We start from the raw sequence: 19,561 nt of genomic DNA on the forward strand, positions 1-19,561 counted from the left end.
TTAGAGTAATTCATTGTTTGAGAATTTAGATCATGGTTTTCTTCTTCTACTTGTGCCTGAATTTGTGCTTTACTTAATGATGTTTAGTCTTCCTCTCTGTTTTATGTGGTGTCTGTAAGTATGAGGGAATGCACTCGATTTTGGGGTTCAGGGTTTATTTTAACTACCTGAAACTGATTCTTTTTGCATAAATAATAAATCTTTTATATATGTCTGTATTTGGAGGCAGGACAGTTACCGCCCTGGCAAGGATTTTATCATAAAATGTGAAGGTTAGTTTTCATGTGCTTTAGATTGTTCCCGTAAAGATCCTAAAGATCCTTTTGTTTGCTTGTTTTTCTCTGATTTATAATCTCCAATAACTAAATAACTTATAAAAGAATGGGCTGAATTCCTTGTGGCCATCCCTTGAGCTTTAGATGGAGTCAGTGTGGCTGGTGTGACCCAAGGACCTCAGCCAGTCCCTTTTCTGTTGAAATCCCAAATCATCTTCCGAGGAAAGGGAGAATGTTAGCCAGCTAGGAAATGCAGGAATGGAGAAACCACCTGGTCTGTTCTGGAAAACCTTTAAACCAGTCCTTCCCTCTGGAAAAACATTGATTCTCCAGAAGAACCCAAAGAGCCCTGAGTGGAACATCCCTGAAATTCCCTGCGTGTCCCTCCTGCCCACCGCAGAGGGGATTTCCTACTTCCACCCTCGCACAGTCCTGAGGAAGCTCTGCATTTCCTGAAACCAGAGCACAAGGTGGTTTCCCCAGGATTTTTCAGGAGACTTTTGCCTTTCATGTTGCATCAGTTGCTGGAGGCATTTGTGTGGAATGAAAACATTTGGAAGAAACCCCTTCAGGTCTCTCCTCCGCGTAACTCCCGGAGGTGGGTTTGGGTTTGGGGCTGCTTGGCTGAGCTCGGGATGAGCTCCATCTCAAGAACATCTCCCGAGTGCTGTTTGTCTGGCTTTGCTCCCAACCAGCTATTGTGTGTCTTGTGGGTGTGGAGTTTCACTCCCCACGTGTAAATCCCACAGCATCACAAGGGGACAGGGGAGCTGGCAGCCTGGAGCTCCCTGCCCCGGGTTATCAGGGAAAACCAGAGGAATTCAGCTCTGTTGTGTCTGGCCCTATTGACCAATTTGGGTGCAATCAGATATTCTGCATACCTTGAACTTGGCCGAGAGTGTCAGCTCGAGCCATATAATTTAGCTGGGAAATGAGAGTTCCTTAGAGCAAATATAGAACTGGGAATGAGTAAGGAGCTTAGGAATACTCCAGATCTGTGGATTTTCATTTACGTCTTTGGGCCCGAAAATGACTCATGTCTCTGGGTAGACATCTTGGCTTTGCTCTTGGAGGAAGCGTCTCTTAGCTTTTATGTATGTTTATGCTCAAGCTTTACAAAAGCCCGTTCTTGCAGGAAAACCTTGGGTGAAAAGCATGTGGAGAGTGCTTCCCAATCCCCCTCTGGCTCCCTCAACTTTCCCAGCCCGCTCCTGAGCGCTGCTCTCGGGTCTCCCGCGCTGGGCTGGTCGCGGGGCTGCGCACCCCGTTAATCACAGCCCCGGTGCCTGGCAGCCCCTGCTGCCGTTTCACCTCGTGCCTGGGCTCCAGCCCCGCTCCTGCCAGCAGCTCCCAGCGCAGAGTGCCAGACCTGGCTGCCGTTCAGCTCCCGCTCCTGCTGTAGGAAGCATGCTCAGTGACTTGGAAGGCTGGAAGCGTTCCTGCGCTCTGAATTAAAGGTTTCAAATGAAAGAAACAGCTTATTGTACTTGGGCGCCTTTTCGGGATTCTGCTGGGTTCTGCTCACATGCAGGGCGGTTATTGCTCTGGCAGGGATTTGATCATAAAATATGGGGCTTAATTTTCATGTGCTTCAGATTGTTCCCTTAAAGAAAGATTCCCTTAAAGGATCTAATGCCGCTTTTGTTTGGCTGTGTGTGTGCCTGTGAGAGCATCCCTTAGCCCTGCCCTTGGGGCTGGCACTAGGAGAGGGACATGTGTTTGGGTCGTGTGCCCCCGTGGGGTTGTGCCCGTGGTCCTGGCACGCTGCTGTGCACAGAGCACTTGTCCTTGTCCCCACTGAGCTCTGGGGTCTGGGACAAGCCAAGCATTTCTGTGTCAGATCTTTCTGGCTGTGCATCCTCAGCGGTTTTTGTGGCAGTGCTGCTTTGCATGCCCTTCCCCAGGCCTTTGCAGCTGCAGCTTTCCTGGGCAGGACTTGTGTAAGGTAGGCTCTCCACCAAAGCAACCAGGAGATTTGTGAAAGCGGTTTTTTTCCCAGGGAGAGCCATCTCCGAGCGACAAAACCTGCTGGGGGATGGTAATTCATCCCACAAATCCTGAGACTGGAGCTGCTCGCTTGCAGGGGTGTTCCGTGGTGGGGAGGAAGATACTTAAGGCTGAAATTTGATTTAGAAGCAGCAGGGCAGATGTTCCTCTGCCAGGCAGAGCAGCTTTTTCTCTCAGCAGTTTTCTCCATCAAGGTTTCACTCTGCCTTTTCTCTCCCATTCATCCCACCATTGCAGAAAAGATTCCCTTCCTTATTGTCTGTGTGTGGATGAAACAGGATGCTCAGTGGACTTGAGGACAGGTAGTTCTTAGCACAGAAGTGTCTCCACCTTTGGAGTCTGGTGGTTCTGCAGTCCATGCCCAAAGGAGCTGGGAGCTGCCAACACCAGGGAGGTGGAGGGAAAATCTTGGAGACTGGAGAGCAGCTGACTGGAAGCACTTAGACTTGTTTAAACTCTATTAGTGTAGTGTTACAGAACACTTCTGATTTAAAACACATAAATAAATACCTCAATTGTTAGAAGGGTGACACTACCCCCCATTCCCTGCTGGGGTTTATCAGCCCTGGTGCAGGGAGCTGCTGTGTGGATAATGCAGCTGGGTCAGTAACTTCTCTTCTGTTTTCTCTCTGCCAGGTTGCAATAAAGATCATTGATAAGACTCAGCTGGATGAAGAGAACCTGAAGAAGATATTTAGAGAAGTTCAGATCATGAAGATGCTTTGCCACCCACATATCATCCGGTTGTACCAGGTAGGAGCGCTCTGCCTTGGAGTTTCCATCCCTTGGCTCTGCACTGTGCAGGAGCACTTTATCCAGGTATCCCTCCATTCCTTCTACCTGGAACTGGGAAAGCCCTTTATGTTTTTGAGGTCTCAAAGTGCTTTGATTGGAGGGGCAGGGGGAAAGTGTAGCTAATCCTTCTCTTTTCTGGGACATGGTGCTTCCGCTGTGGGCTGGCCTCCTGCCACTTGTTTATGGCCATTGTGTGCTTCTCAGTTTCCCAGTTGAAACCGGATGCAGGTTCCCCTTCTCACTTTAAGGGAGGGCGTAAATCTCACCCAGGAGCAGGACTGAGCTCTCCTCTCCCTGCCCAGCTCCCTGTGGCCCCCAGGCCCTGCTGATCTGCTCAGCCCTTTCCTGGAAGGGGATCAATACTGGCAGCAGACTTGCTTTTGAATATTGTTTGCAGACTTTTTTTTCCAGCTTGTTTGACCTTTTTTTTGTCTGCAAACAAAACCCTCAGAGGCAGAAGCCACGTTTTCTGCCCTTTACACAGGTAGCTGCTTGTGCCCCTCTGTGAGGAGCGTGCTGCAGAGTGATGGGAGCAGAGGAGTAAAGGACTCTGTTTCCCATCTGTGCTTGAGAGATAGGAATATTTACTTGGACTCCAAAGAGTTAAAACTGAGTAGAAGTGACAGAGGTTAATGTTTAGCTCCTTTGGCCAAACCATGTGTGAGATGCTTACAGGGACTGTGGCACTTTCAAGGTACTCAGGGAGTGCTTCTTCACAAACCTACTCCTAAAACCTTTCTCTTTCTTTGAGCCAAAAAACCTTTTTAAGCCTGCTTCATTCCATCTAAAGCTCTTGATGTGATACTGAAGAGGTGACACTTGTGGCTTGGCTTTGTTTAGGATGGGAGAAGAGCAGGGTAGCAATGCTGAGAAGTCTCCCAGACTGCTTAAACAGGGCAAGTCCGGGGAATAAATGCTAAAGAGAGGGGAAACAGGGCAGGAGGAAGAAGGTGCAGGTGAAGTGTTATGTGTAATACAGATTTAGTGTTTGAAACTTGCTGTTTCATCCTTACTGTCCCCAGTCACTGCCCATTCCTGCAGGTGGCTCTGGAAAGCACGGGAAGGTTACAGTTTGCACCTGATGAGAGCAGTTGCTGTGTTACAGAAGGAATAAAGGTGCTTTTAGAGCTATTTCTCATTGCACTCAGCAGTCCCTTTATGTGTCACTTGTCTGTCCTTGTGTGCAGGTTATGGAGACGGAGAGGATGATTTATCTGGTGACAGAGTATGCCAGTGGAGGGGAAATATTTGGTAAGTATATTTATTGCATTCTTTAATCAGATAATGCACTTGGTCAACTACAGTAAACTGAAAATAGCTGCCACACTCTCTTGTTTCAGCCAAGAGGTGCCCTTCAGCCTGCAAACTTTCCATTGACAAGAGGAGGAAAGGAATAAATGAGACCAACTCGATGGAAAAATAACACCCATAACCTCTGTTTCTTCTTTGGGTTTCATTGACAGATGGTGCTGCTCCTCTTTCGTGCTCACTTTGGGATTAAAGATGTTGGAAATAGTCATGCAGTCGGATTTTTGTGTTGCTGAGTGCTTTGCTTCCCGGCAAGTTATATGAACCTTGTTGATGACAGTGGAACTGTTGGGGTGTGTCAGTAGCTTTCAAAGAAACAGGCAGTCCTGCAGTTCTGGAGTGTTTTGTGCTCAAAACCATGTCTTGTCTTTTCTTTTTGATATCTGGTGTTATCTTAGCAAGCGTTGGTTATATCCCTTCCAAGCACCATTGTCCCAGAGAATTTTGGCTGAGTGTTCTTGACCGCAGGAGCTGTCTTGAAAGGGATAAAAGTATCTGCACAGCACAACTGAAAGAACTGTGAGCTGATTTATTCATTTGTTTGGTGAACAGTAGCAAAACTTACAGAAATAGGAATTTACTTATACACTGGAATTTTGTGCTGGATGATGGAGTCAGCATTTTGCAACATTGGTCTGTTCTGGCTTTGCCAATATGAGCCTCCAAAAAGGGGGAAAATCCTGTGTGCTTGAATTAGCTTCAGTCAAGGAAGTGAGGACAGTCACACGTGGCCTGTCAGCTCCTGGGAGACAGCACTCCCCTGTCCTTGTCAGTCATTGCTGCAGATTCTCTTTTGATTTCACTTCTCATTTCTCTGGAGGAGAAGCTGAGTTGTAGTAAAAGACGAAGCTTTTAGTGAAGCAAAAAAAGCCCCGAATTAAGGAAAATAAAAGCTGAAAAGTGCTGGTTTCCAGCCACTACAAACTGCCACCAGCTCCTCAGTACCTCTGTAGATGGTTGCCATGGCTTCTTGTCAATATTGTCCATGTCCTTTGGATTTCTCCCTGAGAAGGTGACAGCCGAAGGGGAAGCAAGTGACAGCTGATGTTTGGGAAGTGTGGATTGCCTGGTGAAAAACTGACTTGCTGAGCCTTCCAGTTGTTTATTCAAATATGAATCATGGTGCTGGACACACTCAGCAGTTCCAAAGGCTTGTGAAATTCACCTTCCCATGCACAGCAAAATCACCTGCACATGTCCTGGAGTTGGCTTGGGTGTGTATCACCACAAAAAAGAATAAATCTCTTTTTACTTTTTCTCCCTCTTCTGTTGAATTTGGCAGAGATGGGCTCATCTTTTTTTAAATCCAGAGCTATGTGCAAGCTCATATACAAACTTGGAATGAATTCTTTGGTTACAAAAATAGCCTTCTGCGTGAGTCGAAGTGAAAACCTAATTGCTTTCTGAAAGATTTTCTGCTGTAGTAAATTCAGCTCATTAGCATGGCTAATTTCCATGCTGCTGCCCAGCATTTTATCCTCACTGATAGCTGGGAGCAGCCAGCTCTGTAATAGTGTGAGGCTTCTCCAGACCCAAGCCAGGAGGTCGTGCCTCTCTACCCAGTTTTGAGGATTTTTGGGCACTGCCATCAGTGCAGGAGCAGAGAGGGGAAAACTCAAGTCTCAGCTTTTTGTATTCAGAGTTTCCTGAGGAGCCATTAAGACTTTGTTCTAACAGCAGAAGCAATTTGCAGGGAGGAAGCAGGAGCCCATTCTGGGGAGGTTTCCTTGCAGTCCCTGCATCTCCAGCGCTGAGGGGTCTCACGTCCTCGTGTGGTGGACACAAAGTGGATGGCAGCGTGGGCAGCCGGGCTCTCCTGGTGGGTAAAACCTCACCTGCCTCACCTCAGTGCCTGTCCCTGCCAGGGCAGGTGGGTTTGTTGGGAATGGCTGGATGTGCTGCAGGGATGCTGTGTGAGGAGTGTGTGGGCAGTGCAGCCACTGGGGATTCTCTGTGGAGTGGGCCTGTGCCACTCTTTAGCCTTTTTTTTGTCATGCCTAAACACCTGCATGACAAAGGCTTTAAAATGGAGAGTAAGGGGGCTGACAGCTGTGGTTTTCAGAGTGAGGCTGAGTGCCACCCCACAGAACCAGAGTTACAGCATTGTGCTGTTCTGAGCTGCAAGGTTTGGAAAGGAACACATCTTAAGTTGCTTCCCTGATGCTTTCAAAACTTCCCAAGGCTTAAACAGTACCAAAGAGCTGTCAGTGTTTTGCAGGCAGTGCTAGATGTCAGAATTTTCAGCAGAAAGAGCGATGGTTTCTCTAAGTGGCCGTGGTCAGTCGGTGCTGGCCGTGTGTCTGGCCTGTCCCTGCCTGTCTGAGCTCCGCAGGGATCCCAGCTCAGCACCTGGGAGGGCTGCACCACCTGTTTATCCAAACTTCCAGTAAAAGGGCTGAGGCTCCTTCGGCGGGCAGCCTGTGCTGTAAGAGGCTTTGATTCATCTCTGACTGGAAATGGTTTGATAATTCATTTTGTTTGCGTAGCGGCGCGTGGGGACCAGGGACAGGCCCTGGGTTTGCTGTGGGCTCGAGCAGCCAAATGTAAATTGTTATTTTTGTCCCTGTCCGTGTTTCGTGTGTGGTTGGGTCGCTGGTTTGACATTATGAAGAAATGAATGTCTCCTTTTAAACATAGGGTGGTCTCTGTTCCAGGTCCCTCGAGTGTCCTTTTCTGAGGTCAGATGGAATATAGTCTAAAAACTGGTCTGATTTCAGCTGTTTACTATGAAAACTGTAATCCTCAGTCTTCATTGACTGAATAGGGCTTCCTGGTTGATTAACAAAAAAAATCACAGGAAATTTAGAAAGTTATCATCTGGTTGATGTGGTTGCCACGTCTGCCCTGTCTCCCCACCGCCCACCCGCTTGTCCTGAGCTCTGTGAGCATGGACTGGGCAGACACATTAAACAGTGTTGTGGTGCCCGTCTCTAGAAGGTCAGACTGCTTCTGACATCACAAGGTCACCAAATTCACTGGAAATGTGACTTAATCCACCACACAGAGGAGATGTGAAGCTTCATCAGTGTTTGTTTTCCAGACAGAAAGCAGCTTAAAAGCACGAGGCGTCTGTCCAGGGGCGGGGAGTGGAAACTTGTGTGTCAGTGCTCTCTGAACCGAAGGTGATTTTTCCTCAGTGTAGGATTGGATTGTTTTTTTAACACAGAGAGCAGCGTCAGGTGCTTCGTGTAAGTACAGAGAGCAGTGAGTGATGTGTGTAAGGGTTGTGCAATGAAATGATGTGTTCCTTCCCCTCTGGAAGGCACCCAGAGGAGCATCGCCGCGCGCCGGAGAGCGCGATGACGCCGGCACAGCCCCGCCGCGGCTCTGGGTGCTCCGGCACGCTCAGAGCAGGGTGCTGGCTCCCAGCTCAACACTCAGGTCATCTCTGGAACCTCCACTGCAGGGGAGGTTTGTGCAGACTAAGCTCTCAATGGTTAATTTTGGCGTACAGTTGCCCTTGGTGGTATGTGAAGCATTCTGTAGCCTCATTGTTTCTGTCCTTCCTCTGGAGCTGCTGCAGAAATGTCAGTGGGCTCGGCGTGCGCTGCCTACGTGCAGAGCCTGGGCCTCCGCTCCCACTTCTTCATCAAAAGTGAAATTTCACGCCTCACCTAAAAAGGGCTTTTTGCAGCCTCAGCAGGACTGGCTGGGCAGAGGGGCAGCAGAGTTTTCTGGGTGAGAGGAATGGGGCAGGGGGTGCCCCAGGTGCCAGCACTGAACACGGCTGTCACCGGCTGTGCCGGGACTGGTGAACGTGGCTTGGGCAAGGAGAGCCTTGCAGAAAGACACCTGCTGCAGTAGCTGGGTTTGCTTTCTTGCCTGCAGGAGAATTGCTGAAATATTTGGGAAATTGTTGAGAGATTGGAGCCTCGTTCTTGCTTTCAAGGGCACTTGCTGTATGGACAGGCTGGATCCCAAATCCCCATGTGGCAGGTGTGAAGGACCTCATTTAGGAGCTGAGCTATTACCTGTTGATCAGTGGCTTAAATTGGAGCAGCCCTTGCTGTGCTCTGCTGTCAGTCTCCTTAGAGTAACAAATTTATGACCATGCAAATGCCTTAATGAAATACGACGGGGCAATTTGAGATGGTCACTTTGAGGGTCAGATTTGACTTGGTGATGGTTTTCCTTCTCCAGCCCTGGTTCAGATTTGCTTATGGAATAAGTTTATCCGATGAACAAGAGTTAATTGACAAGTTCTTTGAAAAACACCTCGAGTCTGTTGCACAACATGAGTGGGCAAAGGCAGAAGTAGGTTGCTGTGCAGTCAGGAGCAGCACAACTGCTTTGATGGATCTTGGTAATTAGTATTTACTGCGAGTCAATTATGTCGCAGGTATTTTAATGAATGGGTGACTGGGGAAAAACACAACCACCTGATGAGAAACCTGCACAAATGATTTATTGTTATTATTTTCAAGAACAGATCTCTGTATTGAGCTCCCAGTTTAATGGAGATTAGGGAGGGATGTGAATCATTTCAGCCTAATTTTGGCCAGAGATGTTTTGAGGCCAACTCTATGGCCCCACCAAGGAGTTACAGCCTCCTGAAGGGAGGCTTCCCTTCTCTGCCTTTCCTGCTGCCTGTCTCCTGCCTGTCCATCCCTACTCACAGGACAGTGACAAGTGGCTTCTGTGAGTCTGGTGCGTGTAGTTTTGAAGTGGATTGACTTCAGCTGGGTCACTGCTGTGTGCCTGCCTTTGTGATCTCTTGGAGAGGCTTTTCCTGTCCATGTGTGCAGTGCTGGCTTCCAAGGAAAGCCCAGCTGGCAACAAGCACTACCTTTGAGTGAGAGTACAGGCTTTCAGCAAAATATTTGGGAGTGCTCAGATTTCTGTAGTGGAGGCCAGCTCCATTTTTATAATGAAATGCTTTCTTGGATTTCGCAAGGATGTTGTTGCATCAATGCAGAGAGAGGGAGGATGTTAAATCCCTCCTGCAGCTGGTGGTGGCTGTGCTGGTTGGAGAGCTGAGGTGAGCAGTTGTCTGTGGCTGTGACTACCTGGGACCTCACTGGTTCCAGCAGGAGTTATCTTCGAGGCATGTTAGAGCAAAGATGTGTTTCCTGTGGAAAAGCAGGGGAAAGGAAGGACGGCACATGGCCAGGACACTGCACCTCTCTTCCCTTGAGGTGATGTGGTACAAAGCATGGGGCCTGACTGAAGGCAAAAGCTGGAAAAGCTTCATTTTTATTTTGATGTAGAAAAAGATTTTAAAACCTTCTCACTTGTGTACAAAAGAGTTCTGATTTTCCAGGCATCACCTCAGCTCTCCTCTGTATAAAATGAATTTCGAAGCCTTTCACTCAGAAAGGCAAGGACTGGTTGGCAGCGGTGTGCCTGATCCCTGCTTGTGCCTCTCCCATGTCTGCTGGAGCTGGAAACCACGCTGTGCCCTCGTTGTTCCCACCTCCCCAGCTCTCTCCAGAAGCCCCTGTGTCCATAACCCTGTGTTCTCCTTCCCCTCACAGATCACCTCGTGGCCCACGGCCGCATGGCCGAGAAGGAAGCCCGGAGAAAGTTCAAGCAAATTGTGGCTGCTGTCAACTTCTGTCACTGTCGTAACATAGTCCACAGGGATCTGAAGGCAGAAAATCTCCTCCTGGATGCAAACCTGAACATCAAAATAGCAGGTGAGCTAAGCTGAGCGGTGTGGGAGGAAGGCAGCTGCTTTCAGGAGTTAATAAATGTAGGCACTGGCTGCTTCCAGGTATTCAGGGAGAAGGAAACGTGCAGCTAAAGGAAGCTTTGGATTTCTGTGTGGCCTGCTGCCCAGAGCTGAAACTGCCAGGTTGTAGCCAGGAGATTTATACCTCCCTTCAAGTAGTGCAATGTAAAACAAGAGGGAAGAAAAGGCAGGTTTGGCTTCCCAGGCTGCAGACACTGTGGTGTTCACTCCTCTGGGTGATGGGTGAGACAGTACCACAAAACCAACCTTGCTCTGAGTCCTGCTGCTGCTCAGGGCTTCTTCAGAGCAGGTCAGGCAAGGTGAGAGAGCAGGAATGGCAAAGCAGGGATGACAAGGTGGATGGTGGAGCAGTGAAGGGGAAACTGCGCTCCTGGAATCACTCACAACGTGTGTGACAGAGCCAGCGTGGCCTCAGTGCTTTGGGGGTTTATTCCCTGCAGAGAGAGAAGCTGAAGCAGCTGAGCACACAGGCCCTCACTGCCTGCTCCCAGAGTTTTGCAGGGCAGAGGGAATTTTTTGTCACCAGCTTTCCTCCCCGGGCATTTCTGTCCTGACCTAACACAGAGCTGTGTGTCTGTGATCCTCTGAGCTTGAGACTGAGCCTTGCCTGATCCTGGGGGACACTGGCTAGGCTTGACTTGGTTGGGCTTGGTGGGATTATGACCGATTGAACCAACAAGTTGTAGCACTTAAGAGTTGGACTCAATCCTTGTGGGTCCTTTCCAACTCAGAATATTCTGTGATTCTGCCCTGCCCATCTCATTTCGTGGGCTTTGGAAGTGGCAGAGCTTGTACTCAGCATTTAATTCTCTCAGAGCCAAGAGCACAGCAGGGCACCCTTGGAAAGCACTTGGTTGCCCCTGTCCCTGCACTTCCTGGGTGAGCTTGTTGTCTTTTGCAAGGGTTTGTAAATTATTTTTTTTTGTTTTAAGTGCTGAGGGCTACAGAACTTTGCAGTCTGAGCAATTTTACTTCTGGGAGGTGGGAAATACTCCTCAGTCTTGATAGCATCTTGAAGAAAGGAGCCAGTCCAGCTCATTGTTGCTGTTCTCTCGTGTACCATCCGGAGGTGTGAGATTAGAGTTCAACACTCGGTTTGTGGTAAAATCATCAGTAATTTCTTCTGTTTCCCTCATTCTTCATCTGTGAGGAGGGAGCAGGGAAGGAATAGGAAGGAGAGATGAACTTCATGGATTCCCTCTGGTGCTTAACAGTGTGAACCATGTCCTCCTTGGCACAGGGATGATAACCTGCTCCTCACTCTTCTGGGAGCAGGAGATAAGTGAGACGCATCGCTGAGGAAGCAGGAGTGCAGCTCCTTGGAGTGGGAGTGGAGAGGTTGAGGAGCTCAGGGAGAGGCTGCTGGGGAGGTCTTTGAGCAGCACTTTCTGGTGTTTTATGCAAAGGCTGCACTAATGGTTTGAGGCCATCTTGTGTTCAAGGGAAAAATCCGCTGTGTGGAGGGGGAGGGTGCCTGGCAAACAGCGAGAAGTTAAAAACTAACCCTGGTGGAAACTGGAATTCAGCTGGATTTGCTGGAGAAATGTCCATATGGGCAGGCTGAGAAGCTCTGGAAATTGTGGAAACCTTTTTTTATCTAAGGGAGTTGGAAACTATTTTCCTTCCAAATCTGTGCTCCCAGAATGACTCCAGGAGATAGTCCCCACCCTGGTGGTGGCAGTATTTGCCTTGGCAGGAAGATGCTGTAGTGCTTTGAAAAGTAGCCTGGAAAAGCTGATTTATGGTATAGGATTTTCCAAGTATTAAGTTTTCTCCCTATAACTCAGCAATTACAACTTGACACCAGTTCTTCCATTGTTTCAAGAGGAAAAAAAAAAAAAAAAAAGAAAAAAAAAGAAGTGATAGCAACAGATCTGCTCCACACCAAACCTCCCAGGAGAAATGCTACAGAAATGCACACACCAGTTACACTGGTGGAGAACCAGCTGAACCTTCACTGCCAAACCCATTAACCGTGTCTAACTCAAACTTCAGAGCTTTTCATACTCTCATCAGTGCAGGTTTTCTGGCACTTTCCACCTGACGTCCGTTTGCAGCTTCAAATCCTCTGCCTGGCATGAGGCAGGTCCCGGCTGCCAGGCTGCAGCCCCGGGCTGGGCAGGGCTGCTGCTCTCACCAGGGCTCACAGTTTGGGTTGCTTTTTGATTGATTGCCGCTTTGCTGTTTTTCCGTAAACAGCGAGATCCCCGTGCTGTGACCCTCGCTCTCATTTTTCCCATGGATGCTTTTTCTCCAGTGTACCTTCTCAGAGTCTGAGTCAGTAGCTGCTGGCACTGCGTTCCCTGTGCTCGCAGCCGCAGAGTTCAGCCAGGAGTTGATGATTGCTAAACACCCCGGCCTTGCCGGGCTTTGGTTTCAGAGAGGAATCCGATCTATGCATCGCTTTGCATTCGTCTGCAGGAGTCGGCTGCTCCTTCCCCTCCTGAGAATGAAATCCCTGTTGGGCAGAGACTGAAGCCACTCCCTGAGCTCTGCTCCAAGGAAGCTTGAGGGACTGGACCCAGTGTTTTGTAGCAGAGATGTTTGTTTTAAATGTTTTCCCTGTATCACATCACTGTGACTCACCTTGCTGTTCAAAAATTCCTCTTTCCCTCTGCATCTGTTTGTGGAATGAGACCCGATTGCTCCCTGAGGATTTGGATTTATGCATCTCCTTGGCCATAGATTTTAAGAAAGTTTATTTAAGTTGTAACTTGTGTTTTTGTTTGGTTTAGATTTTGTGCTTAGTTGCTCTGGGGTTTTCAAATCCTCCCGTGAACTTTCTTTGGGTTTTTAAAGCCCTGCTGTTTTCCCCAGCCTTGACCTCAGTCCCGCAGCGCAGGTGGGATCTGGAAGCTGTTTGCAGCCTGGGAGCAGTGTCCCTGTCCAGGATCTGCCTGGCTCCAGCTCCCCACAGAGCCCAGCATCCTGGCTGCCCTGAGCCCGGGAGGGGCTGGGCAGAGCAGCATCTGCACAGGGAGAGCAGAGCGTTCACCCCGAGATCTGGGACCCGCTGGCCCCGTTCCCTAAGGACAGACTCTGCATTTTCCCTTCTCCCCACCTCCTCTCCCCGTCCAAAAGTGCTGTGAATCCCTGGATGAATTTCAACACGATGTGGAAGGGGTGAAGTTTCCCAGCTGACCAATCTGCAGGAAGCAGAGGAGGGTGCAGGAGGCAGCTGTTGCGTGTCTGTTCCGAGGCTGCAGTGCTGCCAGCTGGCATGGCACGGCCCTGGAATGGCATGGATCTGGAATGGCACAGCCCTGGAATGGCACAGCCCTGCCCCTGCTGCTGACACTGGCTGTGACCTGGGCAGCACAGTGGGGAGCACCTTGGGCCTGTTGCCTGTGCCGTGCACTCCTTGGAAAATACAGGCGGTTCCCCGGGTGCCCAAAGCCTACTTGTGCACTTACAAGGACAAATAAAAGCAACTAAACCAGGATAACTTGCTCAGTATATGGGAAGTGCCAGAATTCCACGGTCATGAGGAGTTCATGTCTAACCCTGATACGAGTGCTGTGTGTTGGGAAATACATCCAGTGCTGCAGCATTTATTGCCAGCTCCGGTGGCTGTAACTCAGGCACTTGTTACCCATCCTGCTTTGAACGTGAGGCAGCAGCTCAAAAGCTTGCAGAGGTGGAAAAGACAATTGTGCAGCTGTGTGCTATTTCCCTGGAATTGTCCTCCAAAGACTGACTGGAGGTTTCACTGCCAACAGTAAAAACCCAACAGGCATGTAAGTGCCTTGTTTTGATACCACAGTGCCTTTAAAGAACATTTACCATCTCTGGTAAATGGGGTTGTGCATAAACCGTCTCTGAGGTGGGGTTGGAGCAGCCTGCTGTGTACTCCAGGTGTTTCCACAGGAACAGGCTGTGTCAGGTATTCTCCACGTGCATTAATCATCTCCCCAGTGAGAATTTCCTCCCTGCAAAGGGACAGGGAGAAGGAATTCAGCTGTGTCCCCTGGAGCTGAGCTGGCAGGAGCAGCACCAGGTGGTCTGCTGGGTTCTGCAGACACCGCGCAAGGGAGGAGAGGAGTCACCTGAAATTAGGTCATGGAAAATCCTGTAAGGAAAGCAGCAAGAGGGAGCACAAACTCATCAGTTAGTGCATTCTGGGATTTGCCTGCCTCTGGCCCAGAGCTGTTGGCCATTGCTGGTGATCCTCACTTGGAGTTCATTGTGGAACTGGTAATGAATTGGTAATTAACTGGTAATATTGGGTAATCTTGAATCTGTTAGAAAAAACATGTGGACACCTCAGAACTCCTCTCTGTGACTGTGATTGCTTCAATTCAACTGAGGAGAAAAAAAAGAAAGGAAATTTAGTGAAGATTCTTTTTATAAGAACCAGCTCCCTTCTCTTGGATCCAGACTGCTTTCCTTGCCCTTTGCAGTGCAGGTCCCAGCTGTGAGCCAGTGGGAGGCAGGTTAATTAACAGAGAATGCCATTAGTGCCCACTAAGCTGATGGTTGGCTGCCTGTGAGGTGAAGACCTTTCTCTTTCAGGATTTGTTATTTGCTCCTGGTGAAGGATTTAACTCTGTAGAGCTGCCCACCATAACCAAATTTTGCAGCCCCTGTAGTGTTTTCTGGAAAAATCAGAATTCTCATTCTTTTTCCCTTTGCACTCTGTCCTTGCTGACACTGCCCAGAGCTCAGGGCACCAGGGAGATTTGGAGTCGCCACCCCTGGAGGTGTCCAGGGAAAGACTGGACATGGTACTCTGTGCTATGGGGCAGTGACAAGGTGGGGATCGGTCACAGCTTGGACTTGCTGACCCTGGAGGTCTTTTCTAACCTCAGTGACTCCATCTGCAGTGCCTGTGTACCAGTTACCCATTACAGGATTGTCCATGACTTGGCCAGACTCAGCAAGTTACTGAAATGCCATTTGTTCAGGACAGTCGGAGTGAGTCACATTCCTCTCATCTGTTCTCTTTGTTCTTGCAGATTTTGGGTTCAGCAACATCTTCACCCCTGGCCAGCTCCTTAAAACCTGGTGTGGGAGTCCTCCCTATGCTGCTCCAGAGCTCTTTGAAGGCAAGGAGTACGATGGGCCAAAGGTTGATATTTGGGTATGTGATGAGCCTCTTTCTCTCTGACTTTGATGTGATTTTTGCTCTGTTTGTTTGGCTTTGCTTCCTGAGTGCTCAGTACATGTCTTGGAGAAAAGCCCTGACACAGCAAAAAGTGTTTTCCAAAGAAACGCTTCCAGAACTGCATTCTGGCTACTACGTCCTGTATTTTCCCTCTGGGGAGGTGCCAGAAGCGTGCACTACCCAGAGATGGATTTGAATTCCGGTTGGCACTGCTGACTGGGTTTGTTTTGGGCGCAGAGCCTCGGCGTGGTGCTGTACGTGCTGGTGTGCGGGGCCCTGCCCTTCGACGGGAGCACCCTGCAGAACCTGCGCGCGCGGGTGCTCAGCGGCAAATTCCGCATCCCCTTCTTCATGTCCACAGGTAAGGGGGCAGGCACCTGGGGACACGGGGCTTTTCACTGCACCTCCTTCAGTTTTAGCTTTTTACAGCATTGTGGGGCACAAATTCCCAGCAGCAGCCCCATCAGAGATGAGTGTTTGTGTCCTGCTGCTGCAGAAACACTTTAATAGTAAATCTTGGGTGTGAAAAGTGTGATTAATTTTCATATAAAATCAGCTTAACAAAGAGTCATATGGTTGCCTGCTGTCAGGTTAAGGAGTAATTTTGTGTGGAGTTTCCCAGCTGAAAACTTCCTTGTTTGCTGTCTTATCTGGGGAGGAGGTTCTCTCCATGCAGAAAATTCTGCTAAAATGTGGAGCTTTCAAAGCAAACTTAGAATCCCTTAGATTGTGCCAAACGGGAGAGCCTCAGCAGTCCCTGTTGGTGACAGCACAGGTGTAATCACAGGAGAAGTCACTCACAGTGAGCTGTTGAGTGGAGAACATTCTACAGGTGCTTTGCTCTCAGCCTCCAAAAGCCACTCACATCAGGATGGGGAGGAGCAGGGTGACAGGGTGGATTCCCTCCTTCCTAACACAGGGGAATCAATGTCTGCAGCAGCGTGGCACACTGGGGGCCCAGCAGGTGCAAAGTGCAGAGGAGAAGCAGCATTTCTGTATTTTTGTGAGGTGACTTCCCAGAGGGGAGCCTGGAAAGGGAACGCTGCAGCAGCCGTGTCCCTCCCCACGGGTGACCCAGCCTCTCTTCCCTGGCAGAGTGTGAACACCTGATCCGCCACATGCTGGTGCTGGACCCGAGCAAGAGGCTCTCCATGGAGCAGATCTGCAAACACAAGTGGATGAAGCTGGGGGAGGCTGATGCAGAGTTTGACAGGGTGAGCAGCAGCGAGCAGGGTCTGCTCAGTGACTCAGACGGGCTCTGGGCACGTGGTGCTGCAGTGTTGGTTTTGCTCTTTGGGAACACTCATTCCCATGCGTGGCCTTTCCCTTCTCTGCGTCTCCTGGCCTTGCTTTCCACATCACTCCTAATCTAAGTACATTTTTGTATCTTCCCCCGTGGCACTGGGAGCTGGATTTCGGATGGGTTGCCATCAGACCTCATGCCAGCCGCAGCCAGAGCCCGGTGCTTGGGCTCTTGGGAGCGCTGTGACTCATCAGTGTGCCTTTGGGAATGTCAGCCCTGACTGTGTTCCTGTGTCCCCACAGCTGATAGCGGAGTGTCAGCACCTGAAGACCGAGAGGCAGCTGGAGCCGCTGAACGAGGACGTGCTGCTGGCCATGGCAGACATGGGGCTGGACAAGGAGCGCACGGTGCAGGTGAGGCCTGGCGTGTCCTGCCTGCTCCTCGTGCTGATCAGTGGCTGTGTTTGGTGGCAGCTGAGCAGCCTCAGCTCAGTATAAATTGTATTTTATCCCTGCACAAGAAGGAGTGACCGCTCTTGCTTTGCCTTGCAGTCGCTGCGAGCCGACGCGTACGATCACTACAGCGCGATCTACAGCCTGCTCTGCGACCGCCTCAAGAGGCACAAGAACCTGCGCATTGCCCCCTCGCCCAGCATCCCACGCACCGTCACCTTCCCCACCTCGGCCAACATCCAGGTGCATCCCCTTTGCCAGTGTTCTTCCAGCCCTGCAGGGCCAGCCAGGCCCTTCCCTGCTAAACTCAGACTTGCTCACGGGTGTCCACACCCTGCTGGAGTGTCAGAATGTTCCTCGCCTGAGAACTGGGTGTGTGCTTAGGGTGCCCTACTCCAGAGGTTAGGAACAGTGTGTGCATTGGCTGAACATCCTTCAGACAGTCCCCTGCTCACTTAGAGGGGAAGGAACTGAGGGAGTTGTTGGGAGCTGGAGTTCCAGCCCAGGGCTGCTGTGTGATGCTTCTTTGCCACCTTGTGCTGCTGTTGGAGCAATGAGCACTTGCTTTGGGAGAGGCCAGGTCATAAGGAAAGCAGAAAAGATGCTGACCCTGCCTGAACAGAAGGAAGGGGGGGTAAACAGGCAACCTCTTGAGAATAAACAGCTCTTCACTGGTTCCAGGTGCTTAGGGCTGGTGTTAATCCAGCAGTGTTTGTAAAGCAATGCTGTGTTTGTGTCTTCTGATCCTGGTCTCTCCACTCAGCAGACAGAACAGACAGGCAACACCATGAACATCAACGTGCCCCAAGTCCAGCTCATCAACCCTGAGAACCAAATTGTGGAGGTGAGACACACCCCTGAGACCCCTGTGAGCTCTTTTTCTGGCTCACATTGAAGCCTTTCCTTTGATCCTGGTGTTGCATTTCAACATGTCCAACGTTTGTCCTGCCCAGACCGATGGAACAATGAACTTGGACAGTGATGAAGGGGAGGAACCATCACCCGAGGCTCTGGTCCGCTACCTCTCCATGAGGAGGCACACAGTGGGAGTAGCTGACCCACGGTGAGTGCTGCCCTCTAACCTGGACATTCACTCCCAGCATGTGACTTTGGTCCTTCTGGGTGTTCCTTTAAAGGTCCCAGTCCCCCTGCACAGCTTGGTCAGTATTTTAGATGGGGATCAGGTACTTTTCCTCCTGCTCCTCCTGGAGCTCTGGGTAAGTTGTGCTTTTGGTCAAGGCAAGTGTCTCACCTGAGTTGCACTGCTGTCATGTCCAAGGTGAAATGTTTGTGATAAATGCCATTGAGGTTAATGCCAAGAGCTAATTCTGGCAAATCTCAACATGGAGGGAAAAAAAGGGATAAATAAAACCAAAGAGTGGCTTGGCTGCTCTGTGTGACCATTTTCCAGAGCAGTAAGAAGCTTTTTGTGAAGGGAAGCTGGGTGTACTGGGTCTGTGAGGGGTTTCCTCACATCATGGCTAATTCCCCTCTCCAATGTGATTGTCCAGGACGGAAGTCATGGAAGACCTGCAGAAGCTCCTGCCTGGCTTCCCCCGTGTCACTCCTCAGGCTCCATTCCTGCAGGTGACCCCGAATGTGAACTTCATGCACAATGTGCTGCCCAGGCAGAACCTGCAGCCCACGGGGCAGCTGGAGTACAAGGTACTGCCCATGATCCTGCTGTGCTCTGTTCCCTGCCAGCTGGGAGGGTGTTTGTGCTCACTCTTGCTCCCTCTTTGTCACTCCTTGGACAGCATAAGCCTCAAGAGTTACTCTCTTTATGCACGATTCCAATTGGTTGATTCCAATCTAAAGTAGGTTTAGATCAAATATTAGGATAATATTCTTTACTGTGAGAGTGGTGAGGCACTGGATTAGGTTGCCCAGAAAAGCTGCAGATACCCCACTCCTGGATGTATCCAAGGCCAGGCTGGATGGAGCTCTGAGCAACCTGGCATAGTTGAATCCCCCCATGGCACGGGGATGGAATGAGATCATCTTTAAGGTCCTTTCCAACCCATACCATTCTGTGATTCTGTGAAAAAGCTGAAGAATGAAGGAGCAGTACAATATGAAATTAAAAAATGGGCTGGGGTGAAACAGGACTGTGCTGCCTGGCTTTGAGCTGCAGCTTGCAGCCTGCCTGCCCCTGCCCCACATCACTGGAGATGCTGGTGACATCCCTGAAGCCCAGAGGGTTTGTGTTCTCCTGCAGCGTGCCCTGGGGCTCTGGCTGGGGTGGTAACGCTGCTGTGTGTGTGTTGCAGGAGCAGTCCCTGCTGCAGCCCCCCACCCTGCAGCTGCTGAACGGGATGGGCCCGCTGGGCCGGCGAGCGTCGGACGGCGGGGCCAACATCCAGCTACACGCGCAGCAGCTGCTCAAGCGGCCCCGGGGCCCCTCGCCGCTCGTCACCATGACGCCAGTGAGTAGCAGGGGACGGCAGAGTGCTTAAAAATATCCCCTCCTGCAGGCAGAGGCGGCTGTGCCCAGGTCACAGCGGGCACAGCCCTGCAGGGATGTGCCTGCTCGCTGCCAAAGGTTCCCCTGCTCCCCCTCGCAGGGCTCGCTCGCTCTCCTGGAGCTGGCAGGTGGGCTTGTGGATCCCTCTCCGGAACTGACGGTGTTTGTGTGCTTTTTAATGGTTGCTTTTGTCCTTTGCTGATCCTGTGGAGAAAACTGGA

The 19,561-nt window shown here is 50.3% G+C and overlaps 1 protein-coding gene across 5 annotated transcripts in view; it reads left to right on the plus strand.

Annotated features, from left to right (window-relative positions):
• The window catches only part of SIK3 (SIK family kinase 3), a 66,459-nt gene that overhangs the window by 31,814 nt on the left and 15,084 nt on the right, over positions 1-19,561 (plus strand). For 3 of the 5 annotated variants that reach the window (XM_058857005.1, XM_058857007.1, XM_058857003.1), the window contains exons 2-13: positions 2,919-3,035; positions 4,265-4,328; positions 9,860-10,021; positions 15,033-15,157; positions 15,419-15,542; positions 16,277-16,395; positions 16,727-16,837; positions 16,976-17,119; positions 17,640-17,720; positions 17,830-17,939; positions 18,388-18,541; positions 19,147-19,302. In XM_058857005.1, the coding sequence (XP_058712988.1) occupies positions 2,994-3,035; positions 4,265-4,328; positions 9,860-10,021; positions 15,033-15,157; positions 15,419-15,542; positions 16,277-16,395; positions 16,727-16,837; positions 16,976-17,119; positions 17,640-17,720; positions 17,830-17,939; positions 18,388-18,541; positions 19,147-19,302 (1,392 nt within the window). In that variant the 5' untranslated portion in view covers positions 2,919-2,993. The remainder of the gene's footprint in view (positions 1-2,918; positions 3,036-4,264; positions 4,329-9,859; positions 10,022-15,032; positions 15,158-15,418; positions 15,543-16,276; positions 16,396-16,726; positions 16,838-16,975; positions 17,120-17,639; positions 17,721-17,829; positions 17,940-18,387; positions 18,542-19,146; positions 19,303-19,561) is intronic. The other 2 variants (XM_058857004.1, XM_058857006.1) reach the window with 1 other exon arrangement.

The sequence above is a fragment of the Poecile atricapillus genome, chromosome 25 (assembly GCF_030490865.1).
Source record: "Poecile atricapillus isolate bPoeAtr1 chromosome 25, bPoeAtr1.hap1, whole genome shotgun sequence".
Lineage (NCBI taxonomy): Eukaryota > Metazoa > Chordata > Aves > Passeriformes > Paridae > Poecile > Poecile atricapillus.